Source organism: Myotis brandtii, unplaced genomic scaffold (genome assembly GCF_000412655.1).
Source record: "Myotis brandtii unplaced genomic scaffold, ASM41265v1 scaffold463, whole genome shotgun sequence".
Classification (NCBI taxonomy): Eukaryota; Metazoa; Chordata; class Mammalia; order Chiroptera; family Vespertilionidae; genus Myotis; species Myotis brandtii.
In genome coordinates this window covers 1,514,056-1,539,465 of record NW_005367694.1, presented here as the reverse complement: position 1 = coordinate 1,539,465, position 25,410 = coordinate 1,514,056, and the positions used below count along the sequence as shown (strand labels likewise).

Genomic DNA, 25,410 nt, shown 5'->3' with positions numbered 1-25,410 from the left:
CGCCCTCTCCACAGAACCTCACTGAAATGTGCACAGATAAATCCTTGGCAAGGCTGGCACAGTACGTGAATGGCAAAGCTCAGCGAATTTGGCAAAGTTGTGGAGCCTTGGAAAAGGCCCCCAGGCAGCTGCCCCTTTGGGCTACAGGCAGAATCAAACCAAATGGCTCATTTTGCACAAACCCACCTAGTTTCCGTTTAGCTGGCATGGGAGCCAGGCCTAGGAGCTGTCAGAACTGTGCCCCTGGCCCCGGGAATACTGCTGAGGTAGCTGGGGAAGGGGCAAGGCCAGGGACTACGTGTGGGCCAGGGAGGACAGGACGGGAGACAGGGCTATGGCCAAAGGCAGGGGGCGGCCAAAAGCTGACCCAGGACCTCAGTGAGCGCCCTGTTGCTCTCTCCCTGAAACACACCCACTTCCTGGCCCTGGATGCTGAGCACAGGCTGGGCCAGGGAGGCTATGCAATCACCTCAGGATTTCAGAGGGTTGGGAGTTTGAGCAGCCGCCCTGGGGAGCCCAGGGCCCAGCTGTGCTGCCTCTCTCCCAGGCCCTCCCCCTCAGCTGCCTGCCTCTCCCACCCCTGCTGGCTCCGGATCAGCTCTACCTGTAAAAGCAAGGCTGCAATTCTCCAGCTTTTGTATTCCTTATAAGGCGCTGGCATCAGCAGCTCAATTCTTTTCCAACCCACTTAATTTTAAGAATAGACACTAGTAAAACTTATTCACCCCCTCCCTGCTGGCGGTGGGGGAAGGGCCCTCAGCACTGGCAGCATCTCCCCAGGATGTGCTGGGTTCCCCCAAGTACCCCCTGCACCTCCAGAATTCCTGGAGCTGCTGCAGACTCCGAGCAACCCTGTGCCCTACAAAGGGGAAACTGAGTCCCAGGGAAATGCAACGACTTACTCAGCTTGATCAATAAGCTAGTGGCAAAGCTGGGACTTGAGAAGGGGACCAAGGTTTTCAGACCAGTGTCTCAGCCAGGGGCCCTCAGGGACTGTGTCCTGAAGAGGAAGTGGGCCAGGATGCCCGGTGGTTGAAGATGCCCGGTGGCTCCCAGTGCAGCCCAGCACAGATGGAAAAGACCTGCTCTGTGCCTAGGCGCTTGCACAGGCCAGCCCCCGAGCAGCGGGATAACGAGGACTCCCTGGGCTGACAGCCACCCCGACAGCAATGCCTTGCTCAGGGCCTGTTGGGGGTGAGGGGTTGATTCCAGCAGCCTGGCTCGGGGTTGGAGAGGTGTCAGGACGAGCCTGGAGAAATGTCCTGGTGGAGCCTCAGATCAGGGCACAGATCAGGCCACCAAGTGGTGGAATCCAGACTCCACGCACTGAAGCTCCTCTCTTGGCAGCAATCAACGGAGTACGATGAGCAAAGAAGAGAAAAACAAGCCCATTGCTCCCTCCCTCCCTCCATTAAGGTCATGCCCTCAGGATGCCAGGCTGGTAGTGGAGGGTGGGGCCACATCCAGCCTGCTGCCAGCCTTGTGCTGGGAGGGGCTGACGAGGAGGCTTCTGGCCCCCAGAAGGCAGCGGGCCTTCAAGTTAAATGGGGTAACACATGGTCATGTTGGCTGCCAAACATTCTCCGAATTGCAGTGACCATGTTTAAGATGCTTTTTACCATGAGGCCCTGAGCAAGGCATTGACTGCATGGCCTCAGCGTCCTCATCCTGCTGCGGGGGTGGGATAAACTCAGAACCTGCGGGTGGCCCCATGGCTCCTTCCCTTCCTGTTGGATGGACCAACGGCCTCTCCCTAAAACATCCTCTCATCATCCCCGCCACTGAGGTCAGGGGGCTCCCCAGGCAGATCTTCCTGGGGCTCTGCAGCTGTGAGTGGACTCAGAAGGCCTCTACAGGACTCCTGGCTTTGGGGACCCGGCACCAAGCTTCCTCCCACTACCCCAGCCCCCAGGCAACCTTCTGTTGAAGCCTCAGTTAAGCAACTCACTGTCCCTCCCAGACTTGCCAGCCTCTGCCTGCAGCAGCCCTGCCCACCCCTGCAAGCCCAGGTCCTCCCACCGGACACCCATCTCCCCCCAGGCCTGACCTCTGCCTGGAGCCCTCACCCAGCCCTGCCACCTTCAATCCACACAGCAGTTGTAGCGCCCACTGATGTGAGCAAACGAAGTCCCCTGAGCGTCACCTTCCCAGGGCAGCCGGGGACCCGGACGAGCTCTCTCACAGGCAGTCAAGGCAGCAGAGGCTGCCAGCTATTGGCAGGAAGAGGGGCATCCGTCCGGCGGGTGGGACAGACTCCCAGCCACATCCCTGCTGCCTCCAAACAGACCTGCAGACTTACCAGAGCCTCCGAGAATGTGTTACCGAATGAAACCCATCCAACTACCAACACAAGACATTCTGGAACATTCCAAACAGCAGCAAGGGCGTGCCTGCTCACGGAGCTCGGGCCCTCAGCTTAGGGTCCAGCCAGATACCAAGTGGCAGGGCCAAGGAAGGTGGGGATCAGTTCCCGGGGCCCTGAGTCTGGCCCGGGCCCCACGGAACAGCCCGTGCTCTTAGGAACCACCTTGCTGACTGTCAGTGGCACATCTCAGAGAGGCAGAAAGAACTCTGTAGGGAGAATTCTAGCCTAAACCACCCTCTGTAACAAAATAAATTCTGCTCTTGTGGAAACTTAACCATGCCTATTGGAACTCATCATAGGCCCGGCAGATCTAGCCTTCCCTAAAACCGTTTAAGGCACTTGAATGGCTTATTAACACTACCTGGAATGGTTTTTATTTCAATCTTGATTTAAGAAAAAAATTCAGTAATACTGCAAAAGAAGTTTCCCCTAAAAAACCAACAACAACCAATACGTAAGTTTCTAAGGATTAAAATAAATGCTAAGCTCTGCTTAAGTTATTTGACACAACAGGTCACTTTGGCACTGACAGAACAAAGACAAAACCGGAAATACTGCTTCTGAACTAGACTTTTCCCTGGAAAACAACAACAACACAAAAGACGAGTGCAGCATCTCTGAGCTTCCCCTGCCCCTTCGGGGGACGAGAGGGACCACTGAGGCCAGGGCCACACGTGTCCCGGCTGCCTTGACGCAGGCGGGCGACCACTGCAGATGCAATCCTAGATCCTCTCCTGTCTGGGAAGCGAGCTCGGCCAGCTGAGCCCAGCCAGGTGCGTCTGCCGACGCGAGCCCTCCCAGCTGTGGCCTATGAGGAATGGAGGAAAAAACCTGTGCTGGGTGCCCAGGACGCGCTTGCAAAGACCCACGGCTCTGGGTCTGCCCAAGAGCCCCCCGCAGCGCGCCACTGCCCCGCACACATGCCGGTGTCTTTGGTCTGGCTGCAGCCAGTGACTGCGGCCTCTGGTTCCACCCCCACCTCGTGGGGATCAAGAGCCAGTCCAGTTCCCAGGTCATCTTCTCTCTGGCAAGGCTTCCTCTGTCCCACTGCCTGTCACGAGCAAGGAGTGATACCCACGCCCCATGCAGTGCCACAGCCACCAGGAGGGGCTGATGCAAGCAGCACAGGGGCTCAGGGATCCCAGGGAAAAGCACTGCTTGGGTGGTGCCGCCTGCCCACCCCTGCCTATTGGGTCCTTGGCATCTGAGGGGAAGGGTCATAGGGTGGGGACCACCGGAGCCCTGGGCCTCCTAGCTTCTCCATGGGGTGTTGTTCTCTGGCTCTGAGAGGGCAGAGGGCAAGTCCTGGCTTCTCCTGTCAGCCTGGGATTCCCCGGCCCCCTGGGCCCACCCCTCCAGCAGGTCTCGGGGGTCCCTGAGGAAGACCACCATGACCGTGATGTTGTCATGGGAGCCCCGCTCCCTGGCTGCAGCCACCAGCTCCTCGGCGACATGCAGCCCGCTGCCCCGCTGCCTGGCCAGGTGGCTTTGCACAAGGCCGGCCACCTCCTGGTGGGAGACGACGTCAAAGAAGCCATCACAGGCCAGCAGCAGGTAGTCCTCAGAGCCGGTCAGCTCCCGGGAGGCCACGTCTGCCTCTCCAGACACGTAGGGCTTCTGGAAGACATCCCCTGGGCATGGGAGAGAAGTGCCTGGAGTCAGAGGATTGGCTGTCCATCTTGCCAGGCCTGGCCGCTCTGGCTATCCCACGCTCACAGGCAAGGACACGGGGTGAAAAGATCACGTCCCACGGAGGGGATGTAACAGGTTTATTCTGGTGTTCCTCGGGGAAGAATCAGAACCCAGCAGGGCCAGAGTTCAGCTCCAACACACAGCTTTCTCACTCTCCCTCCCCGGGCAGCGGGGCCCAGAGGGGGCGGCCCAGGACATCGCCTGGGCTATGGCCCTGGCTCTCCTGAGCTCCCGACAGCTCCCCTCAGACACCGGACAGGCACTCAACTGAGCTCGCTCCTCCTCCCCCACACCTGCTCCTCCAGTCTCCTCAGCTTGGAAAACAGCACCAGAATCTGAGGGTTCCCTCTGATTCTCACACCCCACATCTAAGCTGTTAGCAGGTCCTACTGGCTTTACCTTCAAAATGCAGCTCCAACTCAACTCCCCTCCCCTCCCCTCCCCTCCCCTCCTCTCTCCTCCTGGTTTGGACAGCTCACACCTCACCCAGCCCCCTCAGAGCTTCCTGCCGGCCTCTCCTTCTGCTCTTGGCCTGACAGTCACTTGCCCAAGGAGCGTGAACTAGACCCCGTCGTCCCTTATGCCCAGCTTCCCAGAACTCCCCTCTCCTTGCAAGGGAGGCCTGCCCCACCTCCCTGCCCTGGTATGTCCAGAGACGCAAGGGCAGAAGCCACAAGGAGAAGGGCGATAAAGAAGGCAACACGTGTGGCAAGAGGGGGATGTTTCAGGAGGCTGGAGGGACAGAGGTCCCATCACAGGGCTTAGCAGGAAGGAGGTGACTCCTAAGTATCTGAAGAAGAGACATGGCTGTCGAGCCCCAGAGTGAGGCCTGGCAGCGACAGGCTGCTGAGAAAATAGAATGAGGTGGGTGGGGGAAGCTTATACTTCTGATTTTAAAAGAATCATCAGCATGAATAGGTGGGGGGCGGGTAAATCTCACTGATGGAATATTTAAAACTTATCTCCCAGCTAACCAAGGGGAGCAGGGCCAAGATTTTTCTGAGGAAGTGTTTTAACAAAGAGATAATGACACATAACTCGAACCGCAGTTCTCTGTGCAAGAAGTCTGACAGTGACTTTCCCATCTCCCTTCAATCTGATTGACAGCACAGCCTTATCAACGGCAGGCACCTTCCCAGCACATGACACTGCCGCCCCAGCAGCTGGGCCCAGAGGCCTAGCCCTGGGCGGCCTTTCTCTCGCCCCTCGCCTCCTTACCGATGGCTCTGGAGACGGCCAGGGTCCCGTTGACTCTCCAGCAGTCCATGTACGACACGAAGCCACCCAGCGCTTCGATGCGCTCCTTCTCGTCCTGCGGAAGACAGCCAGAGTGGGGGCCTCGGCGCTCCCACGGGCCGGGCATCCGGCACTGCCAGCCGGGAGGGGGTGAGCTGGTTTCTAAGACAGCGCTGGGAGCCACAGCTCTTGAAAGATGCCCAAATGAGGCATTAGTAACACAGTGAGAAATTATAAAGAACCTCATCGTCCTCCAGTTGCAGGAATGGCTAACTAGGTTACGGTGCGAATACCGACAGGCCACTCACAGCCACCGACCAACAGTCTGTCCCTGAGCAGCGTTTCGGGGCCAGGGAGATGCTCACGAGGCAACAGAAAGAGCGAGAGCCCAGGGTCAGACGGCAGGCCCCGCGGCTGTCTCACTTTTCAGGCAGGACACTGTCCCTTCTCTGTAAGCTGCTGGGAGGACACCAAGCGTGTGTGACATGCGGCCATCTGGCAGGGCTGGATGAAACCTGAACCAGGCCCTGGAAAGCCCTGTGGCCCTGGGTCCTCATCCTTCTCCTCCACCCACAGACGCTGTCCGGCTCCCCAAGGGACCGTGGTGCTCCAGGCCACAGAGGACAGGACAGAGGCCCAGTCCAGCCATGAGTCCTGAAACTTCTTTGGTTCCATAAATTCCCCAGGAAGGAGGTTTCCAGCCCTGAGCCTATTGCCTGGAGGTGGTAACAACAGTGTCTGCTGTTGGATGAGCCTGAGGCTTGGAAGGGGTGGAGCCAGGCCCAAGCACGGACATCTGTCCTTGCCCTTCGCCATGCTCCACTCTGCTGAGCTCAGGCAGTGTCTGGGAAATGCCGCCTGCAGAAAGCGCCCGGCGGGCCTCAGAGGAGGTGCTCGACTCCGAGCTTACGTGGGTGCAGCCGGTGGGTGCAGAACCGGGACCTCAGGCATAGGTTTGTATCTAGACCGAACTTGGGCCACATGTCACCGGGCTGCTTGTCTTGGGGTGGGAAGGTCCACCGGAGAGCAGGCACTGGAGGCCCCGGAGTGACAGAGAATACCTGCCCTTTCCTGGCTGTGTGCTTTGGGCAAGTTACTTAACCTCTCTGGGCTTCAGTTCCCTCCTCTATACAATGGGGAGAGCATATGCGGGATGCTGAGCACAGGCTGTGAGGCTAAGGAACGCTGTCATTCCTGGCTGTTACGCAGTGCTTTCTACAAGGCACAAAAGAAAAGACAGTTCCACACAATTACATAAAACCAACACTTCCACACGGAAAAGCCCATAAAGAAAGACAAAGGCATTTGCCAATCGCTGCACAGATAGGGAGCCAACCTCCCTAAAGTATATAAGATGCCTACAGATCGATAAGAAAAGAGCAACAGTTCAGGACAAAAATGGGCAAAGACAGGAAAGGTGACGGAAATGATCTTCAGCCTTGAAAAGACGCTTAAGCTGGTTCCCGTAACACAAATGCAAAGTAAAGGAAGGCCTCTCACCTCTCAGACCACAGGACCCCGCACAGCCTGAGGGGGCAGTTTGCAAATCTGTACACTCTGACCCAGCTATTGCACTTCTGGGGACGTGCCCTTTAGACGTCCCTGACCCTGAACAAGGAAATGCTGTCCTAAGCTATCGATGGCTGCCTTGCTTCTAGTACCAAAAGACTGAAAAAAACCCATGTCCATCGAGGAGGGACGGAAATGAATGGGACTCCACCAGCCCTGGGAGAGGGTGGGAGCGCTTCATGTGTATGTACTGACGTGGAACACCCACCAGGCGCATGAGTAGGTGAAAAAGCCAGTGCAGAGCAGCATGTGGGGCCTAGAGGCACCCTGAGATGTGCGAACTCTCGCTCTCCCGCCTCAGGAGACAGAACGGACACTTCGGTGAGATATGGTCTGAGTAGGAATAGTCATCCTTGCTTCCAGGTGAAAACCCTGAAGCTCAGGTGGGTGAGTGACCTCAGGGTCTCAGCGTAGCTTCCGCCTAAGGAAGCCCAGCATCACCTCCTCCTGCCCTCATTCCCAGAGCCCAGGTGGGCCGCTCCTTGTCTGCATGCATGACAAGACCCTGCACATGGACCCCACTTCTGGCTGCCTGCTGGGCTCATAGCCCAGCTCTCCCCTGCAGCTCTGGGCTTCGTGTCGCTGTGACACTGGCTGTCCGTGTCCTGAGCTTTAGGGGACCCCTGGCCACCAGAGTCAGACAGGGGAGCTCTCCCTGTGGAGGGGTGCCAAGGGTTTCCTGGGAAGACGGCCCAAGGTCCCGTTTACTTCCTACTCTGTCCCAGCAATGCCTGGCCAGGGCTCCCAGGGTGTGGGTGGAGGGAGCCCCTCACCTGTCGCTCGGGTTTATGTGGCTCCATCATCTTCACCACCTGTCCCTGCTGCACCAGGATGACCTGGGAGTCCCCCAGCCAGGCGATGTGCAGGGTCCTTCCCGTGATGAGTGCACACACGCCTGTGGTTCCACTTTGCAGCCGCTGTGGGAAGAGAAGGCCGAGCGGGTGAGGGTGGGCCAGGCACCCGCCCCGCAGGCACACGCAGTCCGACGGAAGAACTGTCGGAGGCGTGCTCAGAGAGAGGGAAGGGCTGCCGATGCACGACGGCACCGTGATCATTTCCATTCTGTGCGCAGAGCGTCTGATGATGGTGCAGCCCCCACCCCAAATCTCCTCACCAGCTGTGTCAACTGGGGCAGGTCAACCGGGCCTCAGCTTCCCCAAGTCTAAAATGGACATATCTTTGTATCGACCCCACAGGCTGCGGGAGAACACACTGAAGAGAACACAGGTAAGGCGCAGCGTTGGGTTGAGGGGAGGACGGGTTCTTCCTTCTTTCAGAAACAGATGCCTCATCCCTGTGTGGCTCTAACTCCCGAGGAAAGAGCACTCCCAGCGCACCGGCTCCTGCTGAGACCCTGCCCCGGAGAGCAAGGGCACGTGTGGCTGCATATTAATCACGAGTTTTGTTTTCTGTATTTTACTTTTCTTAAATATATTTTTATTGATTTCAGAGAGGAAGGGAGAGGGAGAGATAGAAGCATCAATGATGAGAACCACTGATTGGCTGCCTCCTGCACGCCCCACACTGGGGATCAAGCCCACAACCCAGGCACGTGCCCTGACCGGGAATCGAACCCTGACCTCCTGGTTCAGAGGTCAACGCTCAACCACTGAGCCACGCTGGCCGGGTTGTTTTCTGTATTTTATGATGATTTATACTTTATGATGATTGTGTTTTCTGTATTTTATGATCATTTGTATTGGCCTTGCTAATCCTGGAGAGAATGCCCCACTCCCCACCCCCTGGGCCAGCTAATTCCTAAAGATATCAAACGTCTCCCCCAAGAGACCCTTTCATGCACAAGCCAGTGGGTCAGGAGCCCACGTCTTCAACCACTTGCTCTGCCTCTCACGCTGGGCCAGTGTTTCGCTGGCTCCGATAGCTGGGGACTGCCCCTGCGGCCCAGGGCCTGTAGAGGTGATTCCAACTATCCAGTCCTAGGCTTGCTGTGACTTGCTGGCCCTGCCTCACCCATGCTCCCTGCAGAGGCCACAGTGGAGACCCTGGCCAGGCTCTCCTCTCTCCCTCTGCTTCCTGACCCCCGTGGTGCTTCCCCTGTGGCACTGTGTGGCATGGTGCATCCTCGTGGGAACTGTAAGTAACGAACTCCTCTAAGTAATAAACTCTTCTTTCAGGACAACTGTCCGTCATTCCACCATGCTTGAGTAAAACAAAATCCTGGGCCCTAGCCGGTTTGGTTCAGTGATTAGAGCATTGGCCCACGGACTGAAGGGTCCCAGGTTAGATTCCGATCAAGGGCACAGTCAAGGGCAAGTACCTCAGTTGAAGGTTCAATCCCTGGTCCCGGTTGCTTGGGGCGTGTGTGGGAGGCAACCAATCAAAGTGTCTCTCTCACATCGATGTTTCTCTCTCCCACTTCCTTTCACTCTCTCTAAAAAAATCTTTGGCCCTAACCAGTTTGGCTCAGTGGATAGAGCGTCGGCCTGTGGACTGAAGGGTCCCAGGTTCGATCCTGGCCAAGGGCATGTACCTTGGTTGCAGGCGCATCCCCAGTGGGGGGGGTGCAGGAGGCAGCTGATCGATGTTTCTAACTCTCTATCCCTCTCCCTTCCTCTCTGTAAAAAATCAATAAAATATATATTAAAAAAATATATGTGAATAAATAATCTGATTTACAGAATGAACTGGTGATTATAATGAATCAGGGACATAGAAAGGGAATGGACTGACTATTCTTGGCGGGGAAAGGGGAATGGGAGATGCGGGAAGGTGAGGATTATTAAAAATAATAATAATAAATAAAATAAATAAATAAAACAAAACAAAACCCCGAGCACATCTTAACACTGCCGGCCTGTCTTCCCCACGAGGCTGCACGCCCTCCGCAGTGGGGCAGGTACGGCAGCAGGGCCAGGCTGCACCAGCGCAAGCTTCATGTTGCTTCTTTTCAAATTAAAAACAAGCCCCGTTGGCTGTAAGAACAAAATGAGGTGACTGCCAGCAGCATTTAGTGAGGACTTTCCAGCACCACTAAACTTCTATCCCTCCGCAGGGCTGGGCCTCTCCAAAGCTAATGGCTCCTAGCCCCCCACCGCACAGGACTGGTCACCTGTCCTCACCTCTCGCTTGGCTTTCCAGAGGAACATCTCATCGGTGCGCCGGAAAGCTTCTCTGAGGGCTCCCTCGGGGTGTGTGGGCAGCTCCGGCTGGCGAGCAGCATTGGCGTGTACATGCACAGCGGCGTACCTCGCGGCATCCACTCCTCCGTGACCGTCAAACACTGCAAAGTAGGCGCGATCCACGGGGTCCTGGTTGGGAAAGCAGCGGGAGTTACCGCCCTGCTGGCCTCATGCCTGGCCGAGGCTGTGACCCAGCCAAAGGCTCTCATCAGGTGCTGGCTGGAGGGGTCAGGAGCTGACTGGAAGGGTCAGGCGCTGACTGGAGGGGTCAGGCGCTGACTGGAGGGGTCAGGAGCTGACTGGAAGGGTCAGACGCTGGCTGGAGGGGTCAGGCGCTGGCTGGAAGGGCTTTGAGAGATGTCCAGCACCTCGGCCTGCAGACGGAAGCTGTAGGCATCGCTCCTGCCTCGGTTCTGGTGGGAAGCTCTGCTCGGCACCCAGGGTGGTTTCCCACCCCCACGCCCCTGTGCAAGCCCTCCTAGACTGTCCTGATTGGGGACACTGGCCTCATGAGCCGCCCTGGGGCCCCGGAGGTGGAGCCCTGGCGGTGGAGCACTCACGGACAGGCCAAAGAGCTGGTTGAAGGCAGGAAGGCACACATGCCGGTCCTCCATCCTGCGGCGAGTGTTCCGGATGGCATGAATGGAGACCAGCCACTGCCGCTGCGGAGCCCGGGCAGTCGAGGGCACCTGCTTCTGCCACTGGCTGCATACGTCCCAGAGCCGGTTGAAGAAGCTCAGCGCCAGGCCCTTGGCATCCAGCACTGATGGGTAAGATGGAGGGCTGTTAGGAAGCACCAACGCAGGCCAGCCGACGCTCTGCTCGCTCTCCCTGCCCCCCTTCCTGTGGCCTCTGCAGCTCTCCAGACAGCCCCATCACAGGCCTGCACAGGCCTGTCCAGCCCATCACCTCCGGGCACACAGGTGTGATAACCTGTGTCATCAGCAGCGAGAAGTGTCTGGGTTGGCCCCATGGTGGAACACTTCCACTCATGGAGCCCCCCACCCAAGGAAATAGCCAGAAATGCAGGTGATTTAAGGGCAAAGTACAGAATCACTTATAATTGTGCACTAATTAGAAACAATATATATTCATGACGGAGTAAATTATGGTCTGTTCTCTTGGTGAGTTAAGCTGCTATTAAAAATGATTTTTGCAAATTAACATGTAATTGCCATTGACCCAGCGACTGCACCCCCGGGCATTGGTCCCAGAGACATTAAGACTATGTTCACACACAACTTGTGCCTGACTGCTCACTGCTCATAGCAGCTTTACATGTGACAGGTGAAAACCGATTCGGCCCTGGTGTCCTTCCAGCGTGAACAGCTGAACAAACCTGGGTACCTCATGCCACGGAACACCGCTCGGCAGGAGGAAGGAAGGAGCTACCGACACACACACAGAAGCCTGGATGAATCGCCAAGGAGTTACGCTGAATGAGAAAAGCCAATCCTCAAAAGGTACACACTGTGTGATTCCATTTATGTGCATTCTTGAAATGATAAAATTATAGAAATAGAGAAGATTAGTGGTTGTCAGGGGTTGTGGAGGGGGGTGTTAGGGTGGCATACATGGGAACACGAGGGAGTCTGGTGGGATGACATTTCAGTCGTTTTGTAAAGACGTTACCATTGGGAGGAACTGGGTAAAGGATGCCTGGGATCCTGATGTGTTATTTCTTATAACTGCATGTGAGGCTATGGTTCTCTCAAATAAAATTTAATTTAAAAAAAAAAAACACACACACACACACCAAAAAAGCTAAAGGGTAAAACAAAAATGGACTTTCACAGAGTTTGTAAAGCATGTAAAATGCTTATGTCATGATACTCAGAAAAAAACACAGATATTAAGGAAAATGTTGTGAAAAAAGGAGGACAGAAAATTCCATATCGTGAGTACGTGAAAAAAGTCTTCTACCACCTGAACCCAGAAATTAAAGGCAGGGAAGGCACACAGCCAATGCCAGCAGAGGCCGACTATGGGTGGTGGTTTATGGGTGATGCGTTTTCTTAAACTTTCACAGAGTTTGTAAAGCATGTAAAATGCTTATGTCATGATACTCAGAAAAAAACACTGATATTAAGGAAAATGTTGTGAAAATAGGAGGATAGCCAGAACCGGTTTGGCTCAGTGGATAGAGCGTCGGCCTGCGGACTGAAAGGTCCCAGGTTCGATTCCGGTCAAGGGCATGTACCTGGGTTGCGGGCACATCCCCAGTATAGGAGGTGTGCAGGAGGCAGCTGATCGATGTTTCTCTCTCATCGATGTTTCTAACTCTCTATCTCTCTCCCTTCCTCTCTGTAAAAAATCAATAAAATATATTTAGAAAAAAAGAAAAAAGAAAAAAGGAGGATAGAAAATTCCATATCGTGAGTACGTGAAAAAGTCTTCTACCACCTGAACCCAGAAATAAAAGGCAGGGAAGGCACACAGCCAATGCCAGCAGAGGCCGACTATAGGGGGTGGTTTATGGGTGATGCGTTTTCTTAAGTCTTAAGTACACGCTCTATCCACTGAGCCAAACCGGTGAGGGCTTAAGTACATCTTTTTAGTGCTTTCCCAATTATCATTGCAAGTGTTAGTCCCAGGTGATGGCTTTCAAATACATCTATAAATGCTTCGAAACGACTCCCTTCCAGAGTGGGCAGAGCTCAGTTCCCTCCCCCTGAGTGTGTAACTTAGTGACCTGCTTCTGATGAAGATGATAAAACCAAAGTGACCATGGTGGCTTCAGACCCTAGGTCCTAAGAGGCACTGCAGCTTCCACCCTGTGTGCCCTGTCTTCCTCACTGTCACTCTCTCTGCCTCTCTCTGTCTCCCTTGTGAATCACTGGCTCGGAGGGAAGCCAGCTGCCAGGACACGAGGATGCTCAAGCAGCCCTGTGGCGAGTCCACATGGCATGGAACTGAGACCTCCTGCCTACAGCTGTGAGACTGAACCACCCTAGAAGCAGAGCCTCTGCCCGCACTGGCCTTCGTCCGACCTCGTGAGAGACCCTGGGCAAGAACCACCAGCTCAGTTATTCCCAAATTCCAGACCCACAGAAACTATGGGATAATAACTGTCTATTGTTTGAAGTCACTAGTTTTGGAGCAATGTTATGCAGCCACAGGTAACAGCACCTCCAATATAGATTTTAAAACAAAAATTCTAATCCTACCTAAGCCTGGCTCTAAAGAAAAAATGAACAAGGAGCAGGTCCAAAGAGAACCTGAGGTGCTTCACCTCCGAGACTCAGTTCATTCTGCTACACAAATCCCTCCTGACACCCCTGCTGGCCCAGGGGCTGGGGACAGGCACAGCTAAGAGGGTGGCCCCAGGGCCAGTAACAGGAAACAGGGCAGCCTCAGGAGTGTCACAGGCCACGAAGGATGTGGGGAGCTGGGGCAGAAACAGCTCGTGCCTGAAGGCAGTGGCTACAGAAGAAAAGAAGAAGGGCTGAGGCCAGGGGACTACATGGCCGAGGAAAGCCACACATTGGGGGTGCCTAGAATGGGCCACTGCCACCCCCCCCCCCGGAACGTGGTGGCCACTCAGGCGTTTGTCAAGAACTGGGTTGTATCAGGTCTGAAACACCCGGCCCCCCCCCCCCCCCCAGAACTTGGTGGCCACTCAGGCGTTTGTCGAGAACTGGGTTGTATCAGGTCTGAAACACCCAGGGAGACACAGAGCACCGTTTACGCTCTGGCCTTAGGTCACGCTAGTGTTTTCATCAACGTGTTTAAACTTGAATCTTGGCTCCAGCAAAGGGCAATTACCGATAAGAATGATACGCTGTGGGGAGGTCGCCTGGCCCCCACACTCAGGCTGCTCACAGGACTGCCTGCTCTCCTGGCACCCACGGGGACCGCTCACTGCGGAGGCACAGCGGGTGCTCCCCCTGATCCTGTCGCACAGAGGTCTTGGTCACATCTCTGCCCTTGGGAGATGATTCTCATAACACCCACGGAGAGACCCTAACTAAGCCCCACTCCCATGACAGGGACGGCCGATTCAGGCAGGGACACCCGGCCTGCATGGGGGCAGGAGCCCCCAAGTGGAGGTCTCTGGCGCTGCCAGCCACTGTACTGCTCCTTCCCCGCCAACAGGTGGCGCTGACTTCCCGCCAGAACTCGGGCAAGGCGGGGCCTGCAGGCTTTGCAGAGGACAATGGCTGCCTGTCTCCTGCCTCTGGTGGGGACCAGCGGCGGTTGTGCTGGGATGGCTGAGGGCAGGGAACCTGGGAGAAGAGCAGGGGACCAGGACAGAAGGGCCCGGCACCTACTGCAGGGACAGGCTGTCTGCTTTCCTCTCTTTTCCTGGCCTGTTCCTGGCTCTGCCCTCAGTGCTCCCACTAATGCTGAGACGGTCGGATACTACAGGCATACCTTGTTTTATTATGCTTCGCTTTATTGTGTGCTTGACAGATGTTGCATTTTTTATAAACCGAAGGCAAGATCGCTCCCCAACCCCAGAAAAAGATTATGACTTGCTTTATAGCGGTGGCCTGGAACCGAATCCCCAATATCTCGGAGGTATGCCGGTAATTAAGTGATGTGAGGGAGGTGCTAGTAAAAACACTAAATAAATGAACCAAATCAACACACTGTGCACCTTAAACTTACACCGTGTGACATGTCAATTATATCTCAATTAAAAATTAATAAAATAACACAGTCAGAAAGGAAATGGCAAAGGAAGAAGAATCTGCTGAGGCTCTCGCTACGCCGACAGCCAGGCCCGGCCCCAGAACCCACTCTGTCTTCTGCATCCCGACTGGCCTTCAGCTCTGCCTGCGGCCGGAGCTGCACCTTTCACCAGAAAGCGTGGAGCCACCGAGAGCTGGCACCCAGCCTGGCCCACCGCACAGCCCGCCACAGGCCATGGCCCAGCAACCCTTGCTTGCTGTAGTTCTGGTCTGACGCGAACGGATACTTTGGTGAAATGTGATAGGAAGGAATGATGGGAAAATGAAAGGAAGACATGCAAAACTAGAGCCCGCCTCTGCAGAAGGCTCGCTCTGTTTCTGGGTCGCTCTTACTGCATGGCTTGGGCCGCCCCGCTGACCGCTGTCCCGGAGCAGGCTGCCTCCCCAAGCTCTCACGGGAACCCACTGCGTCTCCACCTGACAGGGTCCAGTCAGCCCAGGCCAGGGGCCAAGCTCTGGCATTTTCTCTCCGCCGGACATCAAGGCTGCCCCTGGGAACCACTCCCACGTCACCGCAGGGCGACTGACGTTGGTGAGGCAGAACAGAAGCGGGGCGAGAAGCGGGACCTTGGTGTCCTCCCTTGTAACACGGCCACACGTCGTCCACTCCTGGCTGTTCCGAAGCCCGTGCTGCCGTCAGGCTGCGAGTGCTTTCTCTGCATCCTGATGCCCCCGCCCCGTCCGAGCACACCCACACGGCTGCCCCTTCGAGGCTCTCAGCCACGTGCTGCCACACCGCCTTCCCACCAGCAAACGGGAAGGGCTGGAGGCCAGGTGAGCCCTGCCTTCTCCCACTCTGGTGCTCGCCGGCAGCCTGTCTCTCGTCTGGCTGGCAAGCCAGTTGCCTGCTAAGCCTGGGGTCCCGATAAAGAAGAGAACTCACAGGTCACAGGGGCCTTCTCCTCCTCCACTTCCGCGCTGTCCTCCTCCTCCTGCCTGGGCAGCTTCCTGAATTCGGAAAGGTCTGTCTGCAGCAGCTGGGAAACGGCTTCATGGGCCAGAGATGCAGCAAGTGGTGGCGGAGCGTTCCTGGGACGGGAAAGAAGTGAACTGGGCTGGCTCCTCGGCAGAAGCCAACATCAGAGGGAGCCCTCAGGACCCTTCCACCCAGGGAGGCCCCTCTGGAGGTAGCAATGACTACTTGCACCCCAACCCGGGGCCACACGAGCAGGTCAAGCTCTTGTCCTTGGGGAGCCGACGTCCACATGACGCCGCCATTTCCTGGGGCCTGTGCTGCTCCAGACGTGGGCTGGGGCTGGTGGGGCGGGGGTGTCACAGACTTATGGGCGGTGTCCACTGGCCTCCATGGCCAGGCCAGACAAACTGTCCAACGTCCAGCCTGATGACAGGTGCCTGGTCACCAATACCAGCTGGGGACCTCTGGGAGTTGGGGAGCGTATGGGTTGAATTGTGCCCTTCAAATTCATATATCGAGTTCGTAATCCCCAGTGCCTCAGAATGTGATCTTGTTTGGAAATAAGCTGGTTGCAGATATAATTAGTTAAGATGAGGTCACCCTGGAGTAGGATGGGCCCCTAATCCCATAACATTGGTGTCCTTATCGAAAGGGGAAATTCGGACATAGACACACACACACACACACACAGACACACACACACGCACGCACGCGCGCGCGCGCGCACACACACAGAATGCTGTGAGGATGAAGGCAGGGACTGGAGTGATGAACCAACAAGCCAAGGGCGGCCAACAACCACCAGAAGGAACCAGCCTTGCTGGCACCTTGATCCTGGACTGCCAGCCTCCAGAACTGAGACAATACATTTCTGTTGGTGAAGGCGCCACGCCTGTGGTCCTTCATCACGGCCACCCCAGAACACAGATCTAGGGAGCGCGGGACCCTTGGGTTGTGCTCGGAAGGCTGGGCTGTGCGTGGCCCAAGGGGTCCCTGGACCATCAGAGCAGCTGGTACCAGGGGAGGCTGGGGGTAGGGAGGCAGGTGTCAGAAAATGGGGAGCCATGACCTGGTGGGCTTGGAAGAGGACGTGACAGGATGGGACAGGCTTCTCTCTGGCCTCCCCCTTCAGGGTGGACTGAAGGGTAAATGCTGCAAGGAGGCCAAGGCCCTCGCCGAACAGCACCTGGCGGTGGACGGAGGGGACAGAGCAGGCATTGAACAGGGGACTGGACAGGTTCCTATCCACAGTGGGTCTCCGGTTTGGCTGAGGTCAAGAGGCCTGGGGCCGGTGGGCATGAGGTCTGACCTGGAGATGGGGCCTCTAACTGAATGGGGGGAGGGCTCGAGCCTGAAGGAGCGCGCCTGGGCAGACAGCCGCTGGAGGGCCGGGGGAGCTGGAGAGGTGGCTGTCAGGGCCGTGGAGGAACAGTTCTGGGAAGCAAGACTTGCTGAGTGCTCCGAAGATCCCAGCCAGGCCACCCAGAGCAGAACTGCGGGGTCGGCGTGGGCAGGAGTGGGGAAGCAGATGGAGGGAGGAGACGGGACTTGGAGCTCAGGAGAAGAGGGACAGTAAGTGGCAGCTCCTAGGAAGCCGTGGGGATGAAGAGACGAGGCCACAAGTACACTCTCCCATGCCTCGCTCGCCTGCCCGCCCAGCCTCCAGCCTTGGGGCCAGCTCCCACACCATGTTCCTGGGAAGCCCTTCCTGGCTCCCCCAGGCACAGGGGTCACTACCCCTGGTACCCCACAGCCTTAAGAATACATCTTGTCCTAGCCGGTGCTCAGTGGTTAGAGCATCAGCCCAGGGACTGAGGGGTCCTGGGTTCGATTCCAGTCAAGGGCACGTACCTTGGTTGCAGGTTCGATCCCCTGGCCCCATTTGGGGCACATGCAGGAGGCAACCAATAGATGTTTCTCATATAGGTCTCTCTCTCTCTCTCTCTCTCTCCCAGCCTTCCACTCTCTCTAAAAATCAATGGGAAAAACAATCCTTGGGTGAAGATTAACGAAACAAAGTAAAGAATATATCCTGACCCCAGAATCTGCCTCCTCACCAGTGGGAGCCCCTTGCAGGCTGGAGGACGTGTGTTCACCCACCCCCATGCCTTTCCCTGAGGACTGGGGAGAGCCCCTTGCAGGCTGGAGGACGTGTGTTCACCCACCTGTGCCTTTCCCTGAGGACTGGGGCCCCGGTCCAGGGTGGGCGGCCTGTGGTTCTCTGCTGGGCTGACAACACTGGGCTTCACCAGAGGGCAAGGACCTCCCACAGCCTGGGGGACGGGTCATGTCCCTTTGGGGCTAGGCATCTGTGGTGTCTACAGATGACCTTAGGAATCTACTGGGATGAATGAGAAGGTGGCTCAGGGGGAGAAGCCTCCGGCACTGCCTTTGAAAAACAACCAGTCAAGACATGAGAAATGAGTTCCTCTGCTATTTGGGGATTTCCTGCCCACCACTGGGTTTTCCTTTTTCACAGCAGGGAGAGGGGCGGCTGTTCTCCTGTAGGTCGAGCTGTGTCTTCCTGCAGGCCCTCGAAGTCCCACTGCTGAGGCCACCGAGCTTCCGGCTGTGGGGACCCAGACAATGCCTGGCTTTGGGCCACAGGCCTGCTTCCTGGATGCCCCTCCCGCCTCATCCAGGGGTCCCCGCCCACCACACTCTCAAGGCACTCAGCCCCAGTCAGTCGGGGCTGCTGAAGTGGCCACAAGATGCAGTGAAGGGACCGGTGTGTGTGCAAGGCCCAGGGACCCGACCAACGCTCTAGTCCCGCCCACCTCGGGATTTTCAGGGAGTTTCTAGTTTCGCAGCAGAGACGAAAAGGCACATAAATAACACAGTGTAAGGTACACGCTGCTTGCGGACCTGAGATGTAACATGGAACTGCTAACAACAGGGGAAAGACAGGATATAAATTGTCACACCCTTGAACTCAGTCATCTGATTTCCAGTCAGTGTCGCGAAAGATACCATTTACCATCTGAACAAACTCCATAGACCAATATGCTCGGGGCCCCTTTCACCCAAGAGCCCGCACGCTCGAGCTCCAGGAACGGGAGCCCCGGTGGGATGCTCCTGACAGTCACACGCAGTGTAGACAACATGTAAACACCTGCATCTACACAGGAAAGAACAACTAGAAAAAGACAGATATAACTAAAAATAAACCCACTAAGATGGCTGGAAATATAAGCTCTGTGGCACTGTGGGGGATGCTGGGAGGGACGGGGCCCAGAAGCCGGCCCACAACGGGGGCCTTTGTGCTCAGCGACCCAGGCTCCCACACAGCAGAGCGGGTCGTTCTGCTGGGGGGCCGGGAGGGCGCGTGGGAATGGAGCTGACCTGTCACAGAGGACGCACACGGAGGCCAGGGCCGGGTCCTGATGCTAGGAGTGACGCAGTGACTAGGGACGCTAGGTGTGGTCCCTCAAGGAAGGATGAGGGGTCACAGGCTATGAGCCTCCCCCTCTCCCCCCTGAGATCTGCTGACCTGGTTGTGCTCCCTTTCTGTGGCTCAGCTTCCTCGTCTGTGAAACGGGGGAAGCACCACCACACTGCTCCGTGGGGCAGCGTGGCCCGCATGCTGGGCACATGGCCAGCCCCTGCCTCAACATGGAAGCCCTGGCCAGTCTCCTAGCCCATCCGGCCTCCGTCTCCCCATCTGTAAAACAGGACAGAAATAGGGCCTACTGCCTAGCACCGCCATGAGTTGAGTCGTGCCCTCCAAAGCGATATGCTGAAGTCCCAAGCTGCAGTGGTTCACCATGTGACCTTATTTGGAATCGGGGTCTTTGCCAGTCAGACCGGAGCAGGGTGGGCCCCGCATCCAGTAGGACCGGCATCCTTACAAGAAGAGGATGCCCAGAAAGACAGGGAGAGACGCCACGTGAAGACAGACACACGGGAAGACGCCATGTGACAACGAAAGCCGGATTGGAGCGGTGTGTCTCCAGGCCAAGGCACACGAAGGACTGGATGACACCAGGAGCCAAGAGGAAGGTCTGGAGCAGCTTCTTCCAGACGGCCTTTGCCTGAGAACATTCCCTGCTGACACACTCATCTCTGACGTCCAGCCTCCAGAGCCGAGCAATGCATTTGTGCTGCTCTAAGCCACGCAGCCTGTGGTGCTGTGTCATGGCTGCCCTGGGAAATAACACCGCGCTGTCGCCGGGATTCGCACAGGGAACGTAATCTGCACGGGGAAGGAGGTGTGGGGTAAATGCCAGGCTCCAGGCTGGCTGTGGCACACGCCATGCCCCTTCCTCCTGTCCCGTGCTGTCCCCTCCCGGTGGGTGCACGGCCTACCTGCTGCTCAGGAAGCCCAATGCCAACTCGGCCAGCTCGCCCTCCACCTCCTCCTGGCTCAGCACCGTCCCCGGGATCTTCCATGGCAAAGGGCTCTCTGCGCTCAGTGGGGCTGGGAAGTCGCGGAGAAACTCGTCCAGGAAGCTGGGGGTCTCCTCTGCCATCTGGCTGCTCTGCTCTGGGGCTCCAGAGGCCATGCCCAGATCATCCCGGGGGGCCTGCCGCCAGGGTTCCAGGCAGGCTTCACTCTAGGGAGAGACATGAGGGTCAGCAAAGACAGGACGCATTTGGTGCCCTGCTGTGGGGTCTTCGGGCCCTGCAGTGCTGACTGCCAGGTCTCGGGCACCTCCGAGCATCATACAGCAGGTGCTGTATGCCCCACCCGGGGCTCACAGCAGAAGGGCAGGGCAACCCATTTTCACACACAGCTCAGGGGGCCCGAGTTAAGTGGGAGGCACAACCCTGGCTGGTCTGATCTGAGAGGAATGCGGGAAGCGGCTTCAGGAGACGAAGCCAGGAGCAGCAGCTGCATGGATGTCGGGGAGGAGGCTGCGTTACTGGCAGAGATGGCCAGCATGGCCAGTGGTTGGCAGGAGAGGGCACTAGGGCCAGGCCACTGAGGCAGGTGAATGTGGCAGGTGAGGGGGTTCAACTTGACCCAGGACCTGGGCATCCAGGAGGTGAGGGAGTGATGGCAGCAGGTCTGTGAGCCTAAAAGTGGTACCCAGAGGGGTGGGTGAAGGGTCACCTGTTGGGGAAGGAAGAAAAGGGCCTGGACAGGATGGTGGCAGAGCCCACATGCAGGAGAGAGCTGACCCTGGGCTATTTCAGAAGGCACCAGGCTGCGGGGTGCCCGAGGGTATGGGCAGGGGGGAAGCAGAGGGTTAACCCAGGACAATCAGGGGAGTTTGGGATGCGGTCAAGCCATCAGGAGGAGTCCAGGCGTCCTGAGGCCCAGCTGGAAGACAGGCACAGGCCACAGACCCGACTGTCCCGGGCACAGCTCCAGCCTCAAGGGCTCTTCCTCCCGGCAACTTAGGAAGGCAGAGGGCTTACGAGCTGCCAGCCCCTGTGCGTTACCTGAAACTCTCCTGGGAGCCAGGATGAGCCCCCATTTCACAGATGGGGACACTGAAGCTTGGGGAGGGGCAGACCTTTGCCCAAGAATAGATGATGGGGTCATGGGGGGATTCTGGAGCCCAAGCTCATCATCCCTCCCGTTTCTCACCCCACTTCTCTCACATCTGGAAGGGGTCACTCACCCCCATGTTTCACCCCAATGAGGGACTCCAGCCCCTCTCCCCCAGCTGAGAACCACCCTCTCCACCTCAAACCCGGCCCCTCTCTCCCCAGCCTGTCTGGCTCAGTTTGTATGCTAGCAAAGGCCCTGTCTGTCAGACAACCCAGGGCCCCAAGGGTCCACTGGACTCCCGCCTCCTCCTCACAGCCCCCCAGAACCAAACAACCCCATAGTCTTCCATCCACTGCCCCTCAGAGTTAGCCTCGCCCCAACCCCCCTTCATAACACATACACCTGGGTAGTCACCTCCCATGGCCACCTGCTCCTGACAGGCTCCACACTCTTGCCCTTCCTCTCTTCCTCTCCATAGCATCCAGGCTGGGAAACTTTCTTTGGGAATGAATTCCACAAATTTATCCCCCAGAAAAATAGTGTTTCTTTTTTTTTAATGTATTAATTTTGAGAGAGAGAAAGACAAATTTATCCCCCAGAAAAATAGTGTTTCTTTTTTTTTTATGTATTAATTTTGAGAGAGAGAAAGAGAGACATTGATGTGAGAGAGAAACACCGATTGGTTGCCTCCTGCACACGCCCAACCAGGGATTGAACCCACACCTGGTATGTGCCCTGACCGGTATTTGAACCTGCTATCCTTCAGTGCACGGGGCGACACTCACACCAACTGAGTCGCACCAGCCTGGGCAAAAGTTAATTTTTAAAAGTAGACACACAGAAATAACGTAGGAATAGGGCCACGTGTGATAGGACACGGGGATGGACTCAAGTTCATTGTTATCCTTCCATTTACTCATAAGTAGACGTGAATACAATGCAACCCCAGATTACAAAGGCAAAGGGTTAAAAGCTCAAGAATGTAAAATAGAGAAGGGAGACCACTGCATTACAACCACCAGGGTAAGAAAGCCTGGGAGCCCTGTGGGCTGGTGAGGGTCAGCTAGGGAGGACGGCCAGCCAGGCCCCACCAGGGCCACAGACACAAGAATCAAGCCAATGACAACAACAAGACGACAGCAAGAATTGCCCAGCAGGCTTGGACACCCTTGGGCAGAAAAAGAGGCCTCCTCTGCATCCGAAGTTCTGGCCTCCTGCCGCTTAGAGAAGAGAACTGTAATGCAAAACTGCCCCAAGCAACACCGAGTGCCCCAGGTCGGGCTGGGGAAGGCTGAGCCCAGAAACAAATACTCCACAGGCATTGACATCTCAGGGTCCAAACAAAAAGGCAGCGTCCTCACTGACCTCCCCAGAAGGCATGGGAGGGCCCCAGTTTGAGAACCCCGGCCCACAGGGTTCAAGGACAGAGTTCAAGGCCCTTCGCCTTCGACCTCACTGGCTGGTGGTGGTGCCGCTGGGCATTTTGTAATGCGGGAGCCTCCTGGCCTTGGGCTACTGTTTTCTATGCCAGGAACCCCCTCCCCTCCCAAGAGAGCCAGTTTCCCTTGGGGTTGGGGGCCCCTCCTCTCTGCACTGCAGCCCTGGTCTCTGCCATGGCCCTGCTCACCACGCAGGGGGCTGTGGTCGTGTGCCCCGTGCCCAGTGCCCCACTTCCAGGGTCCAGTGTGGGCCTGGGCAGCAGGCTGAGTGGGACAAGTGTGCCTTGGGGCGTCCAGAGGGCGAGGCAGCACAGGTATGACAGGGTTGGCCTGCAGCCTGGGGTGCGGGCTGGCTCACTCTCAAGGCTCCTTTGCTACACAGGTGGGTGGCGCAGAGCCACCCTGCCTGCTGCTTCTGCATCACCTAGAGGAGGTGAGATGCAAGGAGAGGAACCAGGACACGGTTTCCGTTCTCTGGGGCCCAGCTGGTTTGTGACATACGAGTGATTTCCTTCCCTGCCCTTCCTTTTTTCAACAAACTCCCGACTCTGTGATGGAGTCACATGGATATGAGCACAACAATCCCAGCCCTTGGGAGCCTGGGGCCTAGAGATAAAGAATGAAGAGGGGAGGGACGAGGGAGGGGCTGGGTGTCAAGGGATTCCTAACCCAAAGGGGGACCCAGAGGTGGCCCTGGGAATGCCAGGAGGACAATGCTGTGGCCCTGAGCTCTCCGGGGACCAACTGGGGAGACAGTCTCAGGAACCAGGCCGGCCCAGGCCCAGGCCCAGGCCCAGGCAGCGCAGGATGAGGCGGCGCTGAGCCGGGTGCAGGGATGTTCCAACGGGGGATGCTCAGGAGGGACTTGGGCATGAGTTTGTGCACGTCACCAAAGACCTGGGGTGAGTATGGGAGGACACTGAGCCTCCAGCCCCCAAAGCCACCTGCCTCCAACAGTCTGGCCAAACCTGGCTCCCGGAATGACGCCCCTCTGCACTGTGTTCACCAGCGGGCAGCCAGAGTGGCCGGAATGACAGTGCTGCCAGCTAACATCTGCCAGGGGCCCACAGGTGCCATCACTGCTTTGAGTACCCTTCCTGGATCACCTCTTTTCACCTCCCAACACCCTGCTGTCCCCGCTTTATACAGGTGGGGGCTGCAGCACAAGGGCCAACTAACTTGCCCAATGTCCCTCGACGGGGCTCGTGACTACTGGCCCCTGTGCAACGGAAACCCCACCCATCCTGCATCCGTCAGCGGCCCGAGTCAGCCTCTCTCGTGGCCCTGGTTTTCATTTCTGTGCCCCCTGCGCTGGCACAGCCCTCACCTGTGCTCCTGGGCCTTGCTGGAGGGTGGCATTCCACTTTGCCCCGAGACCTCTCTAATCCAAGCCCCACACCACCATTGAGGTCCAGCCCTCTGTCTTCTGTGGCTCTAGAACACTTTTGCTGGCACCTGGCTTGTAAACAGTCCATTTTTCCCCCCATTTAAAATATTGACTTTCCTCTAGTTTACTAGTTTTAACTCATAAGCTCAACTAACGCTTATTTGTAGGATTGTATTTTTCTAGGCCTGGACAAAATACTTGTTGAGTCCTGCTTGACTTCAGAAACCTCGTGGAGAAAAAAAAAGACAGCAATCCTCAGGAAAGGGAACCACATCACTGTTACAAAACTAAAGTGCATCACTGTTACAAAACTATTGTATTCATTGTCTAGAAATTTTCTACAAAAGGAGAATCTGCTTTCTTTTCTTCTGAAAAAGAACTGGAGTTTGTAAATGCATCCAGATCTTTTCATATAGATTATACACACACGTATATATACATAAATATATATAATTTGTGTATATATACATATGTAAATTTTATGGTAAAACATACACAACATACAATTGACCATTCTACCCATTTTTTAAGGGCAGTTTTGTGGCATTGTTGAGCAACCACCACTTTCACAGGCTTGACTTTCTCACCAGATTGCAAGCTCCCTGAGGTCAGGCAGCCCACCCCTGCCCTCTCAGGTGTTGACACTGCCTCTGCGTGTGATGGCAGAGGGAGGGGCTGGCTTCCTTCCACCACCAGTGGGTGGTGCGGGCTGAGATGTGCGGCCTGAGGTCGGGAACCTTGGAAGAGGAAGCTAAAACACCCCGTGGAACACAGTGGGCAGCAGAGAAAGGCTTTAAAGACAGGGGTGGCCTCAGGCGATATCTCAAAGGAATTCTCCAAAAGAGCTTGTGTGGAGGTTGATTGCTTTCAAAGTGGCATCTCTCTCTGTTTACCTCTTACAACTAAGCAGAAAGCACAGGCTGTTAGGCCGTGTGGCGGAGGAAGACTCAGGCTCAGGGCTGGTGAGCAGCCCCCCTCAGGTCACTAGGGACCAGACAGGATCTGCCGATGCCGTTGTTATCACAGCTCCACCTCGGGCGCAGGAAGAGTGAAATCTGACAACAGGCCGGACATAAGCATAAAGGCCAGGAGTGAGCGGGCGATGGCCTCAGAGCGCGGGCCCTCGGCCCTCTGCCCTCGGCCCTCGGGGTCTGCCTCGCCAAGTGGGAGCACAGCTCCACCCAAAGACCTGGCCCCAGGGAATGCCGTGCGGACGTGTGTCACTCAGGATGTAAGCCCGGCTGGGGGGGGGGGCGCTGGAGGGAGGAGTCCATCACCATCCCTGGGCCCCACCCTGCCAGGCCCTGCACTAAAGCCTCTCCCTACTGCACAGAGAGGCTGAGGGGCTCGGTCGCACAGCTGCAGGGGTGGGTCCCCTGTCCCGCACGTGTCCCGCCAAAGCTGCTGCGGCCCCGGCACCTCTTTCAGCAAAACCCCCCGAAATGCACCTGGGGGAGGAATGCACCTGGGGGAGGGCCGAGGGCGGCAGCAGGCATGGGTGCGGGCACTCGGGCAGAGACGCAGTCCTGCAAAGG

The 25,410-nt window shown here is 56.6% G+C and overlaps 1 protein-coding gene across 3 annotated transcripts; it reads right to left on the bottom strand.

The window, feature by feature from the left end:
• Positions 1-6: 6 nt before the first annotated feature.
• Positions 7-24,986, bottom strand: PPM1F (protein phosphatase, Mg2+/Mn2+ dependent, 1F). Of its 3 annotated transcripts, none has more exons than XM_005875497.2 (8): positions 24,769-24,986; positions 19,918-20,165; positions 15,580-15,725; positions 10,563-10,765; positions 9,943-10,131; positions 7,636-7,779; positions 5,276-5,369; positions 7-3,996 (listed from the first exon to the last, which is right to left on the bottom strand). In XM_005875497.2, the coding sequence occupies exons 2-8, from the start codon at positions 20,112-20,114 to the stop codon at positions 3,617-3,619; spliced, it is 1,353 nt and encodes a 450-aa protein (XP_005875559.1). In that variant the 5' UTR covers positions 20,115-20,165; positions 24,769-24,986; the 3' UTR covers positions 7-3,616. The 3 variants fall into 3 exon arrangements, with proteins under 3 accessions (XP_005875559.1, XP_005875560.1, XP_005875557.1); XM_005875498.2 differs by lacking the exon at positions 24,769-24,986 and adding an exon at positions 21,452-21,543; XM_005875495.2 differs by lacking the exon at positions 24,769-24,986 and adding an exon at positions 19,461-19,804 and having other exon boundaries at positions 19,918-19,990.
• Between the last annotated feature and the right edge of the window lie 424 nt (positions 24,987-25,410).

Coding starts and splice junctions, on each gene's coding strand:
- PPM1F (XM_005875495.2), bottom strand. CDS start 19,672: ATGAGTGTGTCAGCAGGGAATGTTCTCAGGCAAAGGCCGTCTGGAAGA. Junction 15,726..19,460: donor TTTCTGGGCATCCTCTTCTT/GTAAGGATGCCG, acceptor TTCCCGTCCCAG/GAACGCTCCGCCACCACTTG. Junction 7,780..9,942: donor TCTGGAAAGCCAAGCGAGAG/GTGAGGACAGGT, acceptor CTCTTCCCACAG/CGGCTGCAAAGTGGAACCAC.